General features: G+C 39.5%; 1 protein-coding gene and 1 long non-coding RNA gene across 3 annotated transcripts in view; one reads left to right on the top strand and one right to left on the bottom strand.

Annotated features, from left to right (window-relative positions):
• kcnh3 (potassium voltage-gated channel, subfamily H (eag-related), member 3) overlaps positions 1–10030 on the bottom strand; it is an 84123-nt gene extending 74093 nt beyond the window's left edge. The window contains exons 1-3 of the mRNA XM_017039948.2: positions 9894–10030; positions 7969–8166; positions 7521–7883 (exon numbers count right to left, since the gene is read on the bottom strand). Coding sequence (XP_016895437.1) covers positions 7521–7596 — 76 coding nt within the window. The 5' untranslated portion in view covers positions 7597–7883; positions 7969–8166; positions 9894–10030. The remainder of the gene's footprint in view (positions 1–7520; positions 7884–7968; positions 8167–9893) is intronic.
• LOC107989799 (uncharacterized) lies at positions 9623–13615 on the top strand. Of its 2 annotated transcripts, XR_001761312.2 has the most exons (5): positions 9623–9637; positions 9688–9763; positions 10842–11076; positions 12547–12668; positions 12965–13615. It is a non-coding gene; the product is annotated as an uncharacterized LOC107989799 (long non-coding RNA). The 2 variants fall into 2 exon arrangements; XR_001761311.2 differs by lacking the exons at positions 9623–9637; positions 9688–9763 and adding an exon at positions 9645–9659 and having other exon boundaries at positions 12965–13604.
• Positions 13616–15149: the final 1534 nt, after the last annotated feature.

The raw sequence follows: 15149 nt of genomic DNA, 5'->3' as shown, positions 1-15149 counted from the left end.
AAGTCCCTGAAAGACTAGAAATTAAGGGGAAGCAACTTAGAATGGTATCAATATTATTACATCATAAGACAAAAAAAAATCTCAGTAAAAATCTGAACTCAAAGAGGATGAAAAAAAAAAAAAATCAATAAAAAGCGTAAAAGAAGTACTGCAGATAACCGACAGCTGAAGATACATCTGTGTATCAATTGTTTATTCATTTATTCAAATCAAACCAAAACTAAAAAACTAAAAAGCAAACTAACTAAAATATTGAAATAAATAGTCATTTCTCCAATATTTTATTCCAGAGCCAAAAAAAAGAATAATGAATAGTTTTTCCGAATTCTGGTATTGTGCACAAGTACGATTTTTTAATTTGGATATTTCGATTGGATGCGAGGTTTGAGCATGTTTGAGCCGTTATATAAGTGTAACTAAAAACCCCTTTAAACTACTTACTGTATATCTATAACATTGTCCACATGTGTGACCTAAACTTTTGCCCCTGATTTCCACATATTTGATTTTTTTTAACAACCAAAACACCAGAGCAAGTCCCTTAATTTTATGTCCCATTAATTTATCACCAGCTTCTATATCCTTAACCGTCTCACTTCTCACAGACGCATAGTTCTTGTTCCCCTTTTATAAATGTACTAAAAAAAATGCCGTGTTTCTCACCCCTCCTCCACCCCAAATATTTTCTTTAACTGACTTGTAATTTGTTCAATGGGAAAAGTCGTTTTGTAGGAACTAGCTAGCCAAGTTTTGACCTAATGGCTGTGAATGTATGGACGTGCGCCCAAATATCAGTACTATCTACAAAAGAAGGGTTCCGCAGAAAAATCACTGAAAGAAAAATATGCATTTTCTATCTTTATCCTTTGTCACCCTAACCTGCTTCACCTTCATGCATGAGTTCCACAATAAAATCTAATGTTAGAATCGACTGTGCGTTTTCTATTACCCTACTTTATTATATGTTTTTATCATCAATATAATTATTGTGCAATGTCCTCTGTGTCTCTTCTTACTCTATTCTGGTCAAGATATTCTTACCACGACCCATTTGATTTTAAGCTTTTTTGGGAAGTGTTTCCGGAAGACAGTCACGTTTTTTTTTTAAAGATAGTAAGTCAATCCATTTTTCTTTTATATTGTACTCACCGCTCACACAAAAAAAAAAAACTCTACATTGACACATTTGAACTATGCTTAGGTCCATTTGTTCTTCTGCAGATATTCAGTCTAATGACTTGCGGGCGTGTGTAGTAAAAACGTACAAGTGCCACAGGTAATTTTCCTCCTCCATTTTCTCAGTAATAAATGATAGTGATGGTAGTACTGTGTTTTTCCAGAGTTGGAGACCTGACCGAGCTCTGGTAGTACTCTCCTGTCTCACTAATTTGTCTCATTAGTGTTTTACTCAGAAAACACTTCGAATAGGAACACCAAACAAGGCTCTTGCTGGCTTCTTTACAGCCATTACAGTTGGTCTAAAGTCACTGATGAAGCTGCCCCGAGTCCCGGCGTTAATGAAATCTGATGTCTGGACTCATCTGTTTCCTCTTTTAACTCATTACTTCAGTTCAGCTTTAATGTACCAGCCATGGCCTCACCTTTATCATTTTAATTCACCGTCATTACAGTCCAGGCAGCAGTCACTCTCACTCTGTCGGACCAAAACTTTCACTCTATTTCCTGCGACGCGTTAACGGTGACATAAACAACAACAACAACAACAAAAAAAAACACCTGGTTTTCATGTTGTTTTTACCTCTTCTTTTGACAGAGTCCAGGCCACAGGATGTTTGTCGTGATTGGTTGATGACGATATTCAAGGAAAATTAACTATTGTGTATTCTTCGGCTAACGTTCCGAGCTAGCATTTAGCTATTTTAGGTTAAATCATATCTTCTCGTATCTCCTCCGGCAGCATTCTCTCTATTTTGCAGATTCATAGGAACGGAATTAAATGTGTAAAAAATAAATAAATAAAAATGCATGTTTAGTTAGCAGGTTTACTGAAGATGCTAACTGATTAAGCTTCGTTACCGAGCCATCATGAGAAGGCGACAGGACGGATTTATATTTATACATAGCTCAGAGCCGTGTAGCTGAGGTTTTATCACCTGGGCACACAAACAACAACAACAACAAATATACAAATACAGGATGTTGGAAAAGCTATTTGTTCTCTTTCTGAACCCAACTTGAAGGTCTCTAGGTTTCTGACCTTGACCCCTCACAACAAACAAACACACTTATATACCAATACACACACACACACACCTTTTGTGTACCTTGTGTGTACACAAAAGGTCACACCTCTTAATATGGATGTGAAAGTGCTGCCTCTCCGCAGCTATACATCACAGCTCACAGCGGGGCTGCTGCGGTAACCGCAAAATGAAATATGTGTGTGTGTGTGTGTGTGCACTCAACGACAAACACACACCCTCCATGCATTTCACAGTCAGATGCTGTTGCAGATATTCTGCCCCGACAGCTATCCAGGACTATTTTTAAGATCGTTCACAAAGCAGCTTTTTGTAGCCGTCGTTGTTGTTGTTGTCAGATTCGCTCTTGATCGTGCTGCGTTAACTGCCTGTGGGGTAATGTAAGTGCTGGTCAAAAAGGGGTGGAGGAACTGGCCCCCTTGTGTAAGTGCGCCCTTAGAATTTACATGAAACTCACGAGCAATTTCTCACAAACTGTTATTTCCTAAATAACTACATTTAAAAAGCGGCGCAATAATATTACATACCAGCAACATTTTCACCGCAGGTGAAATTCCGCTGGAAAAATGGCTGTTGTTCATAGCTTCTTATGACTGATAGACATGCATGCGCATACACACACGCATTGTAATGCACTCTTCGTCATGACGCTGCAGCCTGTCTGTTTGTGTTTATAATTGCTTTTATCATCGGTAATCAGCGCACTCAACTCCACAGCGCCTCATTAAGCTGTTATTTTAAATTTGTCAGTATTTAAAAATCACCACGTTAAAGAAAGCTGCAGAGACCGTGTCGATCATTGCGCAAGTACTTTCAACAATGACAATATTATCAATTAAACTCTCTGTAGGAAAAGGTTGTGTAATTTGTGGAAATGTACATTATATTTGTAAAATCAAAGTTATTTTTTTTTACTGATCACTTCGATCATTACAGCATAGTTTTTTTTTAATTTAATTTTTAAATTTTTTAAATTTAATTGAATTTAAACCAATTGCATTGCTGTGTTAACTATGTTGCTGTCCGGTATTATCCGGATGTAATACGTTGATAAAACTGAAAAACAATGGTGCCTCAGTTATATTGACTGTATCAGATCTGGAGGAAGAGCATGAAGTCTACGTATGTTGCTGTGATTAGCAGCAGCCTCGGCGTCTGCAGCTACCACACGTTCATGTTACGGCTCAGGTCAGACAATCAGGTTAATCAGCCTTTTCCGTCTTCTGTCACACCGTAGCGTGACTCACACACTGACTTCAGAATATTTCTTCGCCTATTATAATTGCTTACGGTTTAAAATCAAACCTTTTTTTCTGGGAACCCATATTTTAAAAATCACAAACCTTCGCAAACCCCAAGTCAATAGACGTTATTCGTAAACTCCTGGGGAACATGATGCGAGATGACCCCAAAACAAAAAGGTCACGACCCAGTCTTTGGGAAACAATGGTTTAAATCAATGTGTCTTAATTAACAAAACTAAAAAAAAAAAAAATAGAATAAGAAAAGCGGTACGGAATGGAAAATATTATTTTTCTGTTAACACGACACATTGAAAAGAAAACTCTGGAATATGTTGACAGTTCAACAGTGTGACAATCTACTAAATGTTTTGCTGTAAATCTTCCTGTTGGTTTGCAATTTACAACAATTTTCTCAAATTTTCAAACTGCACCTTCAGTCCTTCACTCCATCAGTTTCACATCGGTTTTAGTTTGAGACTTCACAACGTCAGAAACCCTTTCTTCAGACACGAGATCTCCAAATTTTCAAACTGCACCTTCAGTCACAACAAAGCGCACTTAAAACACAGCCTCCTGTTTTATTTTGAGACTTCAACGTCAGAAACCCTTTCTTCAGACACACCTCAGTGGCTCCAGCCAGAAGAGACAGCCGGAAAGTTAACAGTTCCTATATTAAGTCAAAGTGCCCAGGAGAAAGGGATGTCACGATTATGGATCGGTACCATTATCTTGCCCAACGTTTATTAACTGATGGGGAAAAGCTAAGGGAGCTAATGCTAAAATGTTCACTGACAACATGGCGTTTTGTCTAACAGGTCACTGTCACACAGGAACATGTGTCATACAGGTAAACGATTAATTGCAAATGAATTGACGCACTAACATTTAATGTCCTACCAATTCAGTGTCACATGAAGAAACACTGACGTGATTTAGTTTAAGTTACTGAGTATTTACCTTACTTTGGGGGACAATGTCGGTTCTCCCGCAGTTGACTACTATAGTCTCGGCATTAATTTCTGACGGTATTAACGAAACGATATGATAAATTAATTTTGACGGTGTCTCGATCCTGATACCAGTTTTTATGGCATAAAGCAAGGCTTCCCAATAAGGGTTAGGATTAGGGTTAGTTCGATCGGGATCTACCAGTAGATCGCAAAGGGAGTGCTAGCGCTATCATGGGCAATTAAGATAAAAATAAAATATAAAAAAATTGAAATAATAATGTAATTCTAAAGTGCGTAACAGTGACCATATAGCGTAAGAATTGAATCATATTGTGCCATACGGTTACATGAATGAATCATCAGCATATAAGGAATATATAAAGTATGTTTGTATCACAATGACAAATTATTTACTTTCACTTTCAGTTCATATAAGTAAATATGTGTTTAATGTTTTCAGTGTAGGTATAACACTATAACCTGGCCATTTGAATAGTAGAACAAACCCCCCCAAAAAAAAGGGTATAAAGTACGCACATATTTGCAGTCACTGCCGCTCATTACTAGAACATATACCTGCAGTGCATAAGCAAATTATTCCAGGTTATTTTCTGGTTGCATAATATAAGCCTACAATATTTTCCAACCACTGGAATTGCCCCTTGGTGGTACACTGCTGTTCTTGGATTCCTTACTTTTAGAACAACGACAGTTTCAAATTTTAACATACAGTCTTTGGTGGAAATAGCTCTCAAAAAGTGGGACGCTGCCAATCAGTTATTTCGGAACTGATCATGACTTAGGACAATTAAAAGCATTAATGAATGCATGTGCGCTACTGGGATATACACACACACACAGAGTCATGCCAACCTCTGCCCCCACAGCTTCTCTTTAGGCCCCGCCCCATCGCAGACAGGCAGAAAGGCTACATTGAATTCTTGACAGAAGCAGGCGAGTTAATTACAATGAGTGCACATGTTCTACGGGAGACATGTAATTATCAACCGCTCTCAGCAGAACCAGGCCTGTGTTTTAGACACTGACTGCAAAATAGTCCATAGCTCTTTATATGACCGCGGCTGAGCTGCAGAGCAAGCCCAGAGATGTTACATCGTACTGCCCTCAACAGCCTGTGGTAAATGTACATTTACGCAACAGAACCAAAAGGAGGGTAGCAGGTATGTTATTATTGAATTGTTTTGTTTATTTTTTTTAAATTATTTTATAGGTAAAAAAAGAGAGAGACCGAAACAGGTTTTGAATAAAAATATGTTTCGAGATAATTCTTCAATTTGACAAAAGTAAGGTTTTACAATCAACTTTGAAAATTCTATATCACGACACACAGATCCATCCAATTCAGCCTGCTTTGACTTGGGCCTCTAAAATATCCATTACTCATTTAGTTTTGTATGAGATTCAAAATTAGCCTGAAAGGCAGCTTCTGTACAACAGTCAAAAAAAAAAAAAGAAAAAAAAAGAAGCTCATTCTCTCTAGTGTCTTTGATACAACAAGGATGCCATCAAGAAGCCAGCGCGACCCACGCATTCTCAAGATATCGTTGACCTCCTGAGAATTCCGTCGGCGTCGCCCGAAGAATCATTCAAACCCCGAATCGTCTTTTCGGCCACGCTGTCAGACTTTACATTACATCTCCACAAAGTCCACTGAATGATCAACACGCACGAAGAGACAAGTGTGATATTAAGCCTTTCTCACCCGCCCACTGCCTGCCCAGCAGGGGGCCCTAGCACACTCACGCAAGCTGCTCATCTCATCTGTTACCACTACTCTGTCACCGGAATAAAAAAAATGCAAACCGTCTAAACAGTCTTTAGTCTGTACGACTCTGCCTCCATCTCTTCGTCCTGACGTCACACTGAAGCTAAGGAGACTCTCAAGAGGTTTCTGGAGGGTTTTCGTGGAGATGTTCTTATGTCTGGCGCACCCTGACTGATTAAAAAAAAAAGACCAGAAATAGAATAAATGTTGTGCTGAACGTTTCTAAAATTAGAAACAATTGCCACTATTGAGGGTAAACAACACCTGGTGCATTTGCAAAAGCCGTACCAATCAGAACATGGAAGCCCAGAAACAAGACATGAAGTGTAATCACCTTCCTGTGTCACTGGTTGCAGGTCTTTTCAATAGAAAGTGCTGTCCATTTTGTCAACACTGATCCAATTAATGGTACAATAGGGGAAGCTAATGAGTGTACAGCCAATGTAGGACAGTCCAACAGGAGCCCGGTGTCGGGTGACATCTTACGACTTCAAAACGCCGAAACAACACTTGAGCTGCGGTCTGATTGTAATCTTGTGGTTTCAAAATGGGAGCTTGTTATGTAAGGTCCTTTTTTTTTAAACATGCAGACTGTGGAGAGTGCTGTGTCTTTACATTTTCAGTGAAATAAAAGACTTCTTCTCTCTTCGCAAAACTTGACCGTCTCTATCTTTCTTCGAGATCTAAGAATGCATCAGTCAAACCGGGCTGCTGTTGGTTTACGTCCTTATCAGTGCTACCTGTCATAAGTCGTTCAGTAAAAACCAATCCTAGCGCAGCAGTGTTACTTCGGCGAGATTAAACAAGTGAACCAAGACTTTTACGTTAGACCCCAGTCTACGTCCAAACCAAACCTACGTACGATGAGGCTCAGGGCAAATGTTGATTAGATGTCATGATTGACCAATGATGTCACATATGTGACCAATCAGATGGTGATCTCATACATATGACCTAAATGTGCCATTGCAGTTATAGGTGTTCAGTTAAAAGTACACTGGAAGTAAAAAAAAAACAAAACACACACACACAGATTGAACTTATAAAATGCAGTACTCATACTAACATGAAAACCTTCACTGGGAAGATTCCACAGATGTTTACTTCTTAATGGTCAAGAAAACCTAATGGAAAACTAACCAATAGAGTTGATTAATATGGGAAGGTGTGCTCTCTCTCTCTCTCTAAGTGCCTTCCCTATCTGTAAAATCGATCGGTGGTTGCGCGCGTGATATAATAAACATGTGACATAATATTGATCAAAACTGAGACGAAAAAAATCAAGAAACAAAAACAAGTCCACAGGTCTGGTACTCACGGGTTCCATCGAAACGCGTGGCGATGGTGTCCAGGAAGGTGTTCTGCGGGGCGAGAAGCCCCCGCATCACCGGCATCCTACCGCGGGTGGACTGCGTCCTCCTGGGGCGGCTGCCGGACTCCTGCTCCTCACCCCCGAAACTCGGCAGGAAGCGAGAGGTTCCCGGTGCGCATCCCAGCCCCTGCAGGAGCGCACCGATCCGAGAGACGCGCGGCGGCTCCACCTTGGCACCGCGGGGGTTGTGACCATAATCCAGTCAACAGCAGCCGCAGCAAAAGAGCAGGGGCAGCAGGGGAGCAGAGAGTGTGATGATGCTGCTGCTGCTGCTGCTTCAGCGTGGCATCATGCACATGTTGTGTGCACCTGTCACCATGGGGAGGGAAAGGAGGTGAAGCTGGAGGAGGTGGAGCAGAAGGAAGTGAAGGAAAAAGAAGAGGCGAGTGCGCACCGATCTGGAAGAAACCAGGACTGAAGGATGGGTGATAGATGGGAGGCTGCAAGTTTTGGTGCTGATGGCGCGTGGAGGCAATCTTAAAGCACAGGCTCCTCCTTTTACCTCCTCCCCTTTCTCTCTCTCTCTCTCTCTCGCCGTCTTTGTCTCTCACAACACATCACATCACATGACGACTCCAGGTCTCAGGTCGCTCTACAAAACACGAAGCAGTACCACCAGAATGCGGTTTATAGAAAACACGTTAAAAATACAACTCAAACTAAAGCATAGTTTGCTCATGTAAGTGAAGCTGTTTTTAAGAAAGAAAGAAAGAAAAAAAATTGATGCCTGCAACACAATCCGCAGGTCAATTACCTTTCCTTTTAATTAGACTTAATTAAACAAGTCAACTTTAATTGGTTTGTGAGCAGGTAAAACATATAGTTTAACTAGTAAAAATGTAAAAAAAAAAAGGAAAAAAAGCCTGATATTCATTAAAAACAAACTTTGTCCGATTGCCCTTATTTGTGATGCTCCAGATATTTATTCATTAAACAAAAACTTTGTCTGATTGGCCTTATTTGTGATGCTCCAGATATTTATAGTGAGATGTACAGGTATACTTTATGCCAATATCCGATATTCCGATGTTGACCACTTAATTTTCGATTCTGATACCGATAGCAACATATGTACATATATATATATTTTTAGGTCATGTCAGAAATAACACTAAAGGCTTCCACAAATTAACATTGTCATTTTGAAAGTGATTACAGCATATTTAGCAAAACTCAGGTTTTGCGTTACTGGCTTTTCATTATCGGAGGAAAAACCTACAGGTTTTGCGTTACCGGCTTTTCATTATCGGAGGCAAAACCTAAAATGATTTTTCACTATATTATATTATTATGATAAAATCGGATGTCCGATATTATCGGACATCCCTAATCTTTACTAAACTGTGACACAGACGGTGGTGTTTCCAGACACCCCGGGGTCCCAGGCAAGAGAAACCATTGCAGTGTCTAAAGCAGTTCAATCAAATTGTCATTAATATATGGACCAATGTCAGCCTGCAGTCCAGATCTGTGTCCCGTTGAAATATCTGAACATCTTGAAGAGGAGAATCACACAACACTGAAAAAAATAATTAACCAAAAAACAACAACCAAACATTTCCATTAAAGGTCTTGAAACCATAAATAAAGAACATTATGATACAGCGTAAAGCTATTTAAGTATTATTTCAAATTTGTTTTTTATTTATTCATTACATTTCACATAGCCAAAATGTTCCAGAAATGGCAGTTTCTACCACTGCTGCTCAAACCTGTCAACAAGGACCTTTACTGTATCAGATAAAGCTGTAAATTGGTTTGTTTAAAAGCCTACAAAGTGTTATTTTTAAACCTCCCTTTCTTCTACTTTTACTACTAATACTTTTAACTGTCTATTCACCTATATACAATAGATAAATAGCATCCATCCGTCGGAAAACGCTAACGTTGATAATTGAACAGTCAACTTCTGCCATCTCTTGGTCACAGAGTGTAATTACTTTGATATTGACAACGAGGGCTTTGATTCTGGGAAACACTATGTCGTTGCTAATACCGCGGTCAGTGTTTTAGTTTTTGCAGGTATTTCTGAATCTTTTTCTGACGCAGTTACGTGCGGTAAGGTTCGTGGCCGGTGAGGCAATTGTAAGAACCGGTTTTTTCTGACGGTAAGGTTCATGGCCGGTGAGGCAATTGTAAGAACCGGAAAGAGCATCCCATTTCACTATTCATTCAACAGCATGCAACTGGTACTGCGTCATATCCCACACTTACACCAACACAAACATATACACAGGAACATATTTATCCGTTTCTTTATACAAATGGACAGGGCACTCGTCTTGTGTCTAAGTAATTCATATTTACTGTTAGCCTTACCTTTACTTATAGATGAAGTCCATGGTTGTATCTCTCGGTTTTCCCCTCACTTTAGCATTGTGGACGCTAATGTTTAGTCTCCGTTGCTCATCCAACGCCAACTCGATCCTTGAATTTCCAAAAGTTTTTAAAGAAGTCTGTCTTTGAATGTGCGTGGCTGGTGTTTCATGTCTGCTGAGGCTTCTTTGCAACATTTTCAGCTCGCAGTAGCCAGAGTTAGCCCAGACGTTATCACACGATAAGAATAAAAGACCACGAAAGAAGTAAAGACGGTTTCTTACAGGACAGCCACAGAGCTAGTCTTTAGTATCACTCCATTTGAAAAGAACGACTCTTCTGTACCGTAGTTTGATGCTAACCTGTTAGCTCCGGCGTTAGCCTTCCATCACTTATCGTCTTCTTTTGAACCGGAAGTGCAGTTTTGACAAACGTTTCCGTCTTGAAATATATATACCTGACGTTCAAGTACGACCCCCTTGAGGTGAAGCAGAGTACTGTTTGCCTCCCCTGCTGACTTTTCTCTGCACTTTATTGGCTGAGGAACAGAAACTAGCAAGCGCTGCCTCGCCATTTCTCCTCTGTATTTGATTGCAGAATACTCAAATTCGACGATTTCTACTTAATAAAATATCAAAAATGTTTTGAGTCATACTGAAAATGCATATTTAACACAGGTCAGTGGAAAATATTAATATTTATTTTATGTAGCTAGCTTTTTTTTTCTTTTTTATTACACCGCACGTACCTGTTCTGATAACCCCCTTTATCGCCACAGTCCTACTCCCGTGTTTCACTGTACTGACTGTTTTTGTATTGTTGCATAAACTCTAACCTTTACATTTTTGTTAAAAGTTTTCTTAAAAACTATGAATATTCGCTCTAAAGGTGCGTATGTCAAATGTTTATATCGTATATATACCTTTCTTTCTGTCTTTTAAACTTTTGTAGACCCCGCCCTCTCCATTACCGTGGTCTTTATTGGTTGGTTACGAGGTTTTCGCCTTCTTCTCTCAGATTGGCTGAAGCTGTAGTGAGCAGAGCTCTTGGGCGGAAGTGTCTCACTCTGTGCTCCATAGTTTACCGGTCGACTCGGCTCCGCTTGGTTTGGTCCAGCTCTGCTCCTTGGCTTCACGTCGTCTCTGTTATTTTGCAGACCTGAGTTTTTTTTCCCCAACCGAGCAAGGTAAGAATGAAAAACACGCAATGAAACATTTTTTTTTTGCATGACGAGCCAGGGCTTATCCAGACGCATCTCTTATTAGCACAGTTAGCTCAGAAAGAGACAAATACACTGTCCTGAATTAAAATAAATTCAAATTCTCCTTAATGTCCTCTTGAACGGGTAAGGTTAGGACATTAAGGAGTGATACATGCAAATGAAGAAAACGTGTCAAGATTATGTACTTTCACAGAATCGGCAGTTTAAGGAAACCTCGCTATTTATTTATTTATCATATATCCCCGTCAAATATTGATACAGTGTGTTCATTAAACACTAATCAAAAACAGAATGTTTCATTTTCATTTTTACCCTGTGCAGGGTTTTTTTCCCACGCTAACAATAAGACTGTCAGTACGCAGAATTACTATGGATGTGTTCTCTCCCAGTGTACGTGCAACCTTAGGCTGTTTCACAGTCTCCTCCCCATCGCACCACCATCGCCCGGTCTATCTACTTATGTAAGAGTTGTGAAACTCTGAACACAGCTGAATTCTTCCAGCTGAATCACGGGTTACCAATCAATTAATGAAAATGAAAAGTAAAGCCAGACAGTCAAACTAATGAACAGGGAGACTTGTGACTCAGCCTCAGGGTTTTTTCATGTTTGTTAAAAGGATCAGGATGAAGAGAAAGAAAAAATCTGCTGAGTCACTGTACGGTTTACTTGGAGTGGATTCATTCATTCATCCAGTGAACGAACTAACTGTAGTTCTTCACTTATGCTCCATTAGTGTCAGTGCTTTTTCCTTCACTTTTAATGTATCTTTTTTTTTTTTTCTGCTCCATCAGTGTCAGTGCTTTTTGAAATGAATGAAAGAATGAATAGTGACACTATTCGGCCCAGAGCTGCAGAAATGTATTTGATCTGACCTGTGAGATAACAGACCGATAACAGCTGCTAGAGTTTTTGTCTTGTCGAGTTATTTTAAGATTTTCATCTGCAGAATGAATAGTGACACTATTCGGCCCACGAACTGTCCAGTTTCAGTACAGTTTCTGTCTCATTTTATTTTAGTGTCCGACCCCCAAGGCGTGAGTAAGAAAATTCTGGCCCTCTGACATATATAGTTGGTGACCACTAGCGTAAAATGTAGTATATATTTTGAACAAGCAATTTGAATACATCAAGGGGAAAAAAAAACAAGGACTTGGGTTAAACCAGTACTTCTCAAATAGTGGGGCGGGACCCCCTGGGCGGGCGCGGTGAGTTACCATAGGGGTCTGGGGGGCATAAGTGTACCACTACTGTAATGCTTGAATGATAACAAGCCTCCAGTCACTAGGTGGCAGCAACTCATGTAATCAGGTTCTCAATAGTGTTTTAATTTGCGGGGAATAAATGTCAATAATAACCACTAATCAGAATACAGTCTTAACATCCAGATAGCTTTTACCCTGACTGTGTGATTGCGTCTGTTTGTGTGAATTCAGATGTGTAAGAAGATCAAGGCAGGAGCAGTGGTGGAGATGAAGGGAGATGAAATGACTCGCATCATCTGGGAACTCATCAAGGAGAAACTCATCTTCCCTTACGTGGACATGGAACTGCACAGGTAAAAACACAACTCAGTGTCATCTTTTCAGTCAGTCATGGTTTGGGTCCACTGTCACCAAGAATGCTCAAAAGTCTTCACAAAACTTTGAAGAAAAGAAAATGAGATTTTTAAAGAGATTGCCATGCGAAGGTTTTACATTTAGCTTTTCAAAATGACTTTTTGTCAGCAGAATAGAATCTGAATCGGCTCAAATAATCAAAACCGACAAGTCACGTAAGAGGAAAAAAAATCATAATCGAAAGTGGCCAAAAGCCTTTTTTTTTTACTTTTCACTTTTTCCTCTGGATACGCAGGGGAACGGTGCAGTGTCATAACCTGTTCTCCCAGGTGGAGGTGGAGTACAACAAATATTCAGCAAGTTGTTCTGCAGTGCTGGGATTTCGAGTTGGACTTGTTTGTACTTGATTCTCCCTACGGAGAACAAAACAAAGATGCTAATGAGAGAGAGTTTGCAGCCAAGGCATACATGAATGTATGTGTCTGGCACAACAGTGTGTTGTTGCCTTACTGTGAACTGCTGTGGAGAGTGTGGTCTCCTTTTCTTATCTCTGGTTGGAACTTTGTTCAGGGTTACTTCCTGTTAGCAATCACTAAATCTTCTGACTCTGGTTACAAGTCAAGTTTAACTGAAAAGTAAAAAATAATATACAAGGACCAAAGTTTACCCATCGTGTTGGCCCATTAACCATTCAACAGCTATAGCCTCAAAGGTCAGCAGGTTGAATCTCAAACGTGGCCTTGGATGTTTATAAAGGTAATCTTCCCTGGTGTCATTTTACCTACTTCCTTATACTGATTAATTATCTCTGAAGGGTAAAAAGCCGAGAAAATCAATTCTTTTTTTTTCTTTTTTTTTGCACCTGGAAGATGTGTCCTGGGTGGAATTTTGTACCTATTCCTACTTTTCTTCCCCTAGGTTTTAGGGTTGGATGTTGATTTCCAAGGCATTTAATAATTACATATTATAAATATATGTATATATTTTTTAAATAGTTCAATTATTTTCTCAACCCATTCATTAATATTATACTGGGTTTCTTTGTTAATGTATTTTCCTTACATAAATTCTGTAGCTGTTCTTAAAAAAAAAAATTTGAAAAATAAGTGCGAAAGATATTGTGGTCTCAATTAAGGACGTGAATTTTGATTTTCAATATTAACTCCAAACAGTCACAGAAACTATGTAATAGAAGGAAAAAAAAGATTATTGATTACAAAAAAAAAACTACATGTTGCCCCATTGCACTCTGGTATATTGGGGTACTAGACTTTCGAGTTCACTTCCTACGTTGCAACATACCTAGCCTTTCCTGTTACGTTGAAACTTGTCGACTTGACGCTTTGTCTACCACTTTCTGAATAAACTTAAGGCAGACGGTGACCTGAACAAGAACCGCTGTAGGTCGAGGACGTCGCAAACCGAGGGCGGCCTGTCCTTGTGTCTTGAATGATTCCCGCCACACTGACGTGATTTTGGTGGTTGTGTACTTGAGTACGGCCGCACCATGAAGCAACACAAGGAATCTCTTTAACCTCCTAAAATAAAAAAAAACAAACACAAAGTGACTTATGGGTACAGAAAAAGAAAAGTCAAACAGGCAAAACCACATCGACGTCCTCCACATCACAACCATCTATCAAAGATGTTCGAATTCGACAGATGTCCTACCACCATTAGTGAACCAGACTTCCTGTTCATGGATTGAGTTACTGACGGGCTTTCTTTTTTTTTTTCTTCCACTCCTGGTTTCTGTGTCAGACTTGTGTTCCCATTACTTGTTGATTGTCCTATTGTTCAGTGTCTGTGTTGTGGTGCTGGCTTACATCGGAGGAGGGGGGATGGAAGGGAATTGGGTAAAAGGTCACCGCTGCTCTGGAGCAAGGCTGGTGCATGACCTAGTTGTGTTAAGGCAAAGGCTCGGAGGTTTGTCAGGGGAAATGTTTCTAGTCTCCCTTTCTGCTGCTTTTGAGTTGCAACATGTTTGAGTCATGTCTGAAGTGTGTGTTCCCTTTTTTTCTCTCTCTCTGTGTTCGGGGCTGCTTTTGCAGATCAGCTCAGACTGAGCAGAGTTGGTCAGAGGGTTAATGAATGATCTGGTTTTATGCCTATCAATAAAGAGTGATTTGATCCCTCCGTAAATTTGATCATCTGGAACTAAACATACAGAACCACTGTTAGTTTTACAGCTGACTTCTATATTTACTTGTCATTAGAACCTAACGTCTGTAGCAGAAAAGTCGCTTTCTCACCACCCGAATTAAAAAAATGAACAGGTTCAGCACATCGCAAGTAAAAAAACAAAAAAACAAAAAACTGTAATGATAACAATAGTTAAGGTCACAGTCATGTCAATAAAATATATTTACAAAACTGTACAACGTGAAGAGTAAAATGAGAGAGGGTGGTTTCATGATCATTTTAAGTGATTTTTTTTTTTTTAAAGTAATTGTATTCATGTAATAATAAAAATGTCCCAT

This window comes from Cynoglossus semilaevis, chromosome 16 (assembly GCF_000523025.1).
Source record: "Cynoglossus semilaevis isolate Cse_v1.0 chromosome 16, Cse_v1.0, whole genome shotgun sequence".
Classification (NCBI taxonomy): Eukaryota; Metazoa; Chordata; class Actinopteri; order Pleuronectiformes; family Cynoglossidae; genus Cynoglossus; species Cynoglossus semilaevis.
The sequence above is the reverse complement of the archived record's forward strand: the minus strand, read 5'-3'. Positions and strand labels throughout refer to the sequence as shown.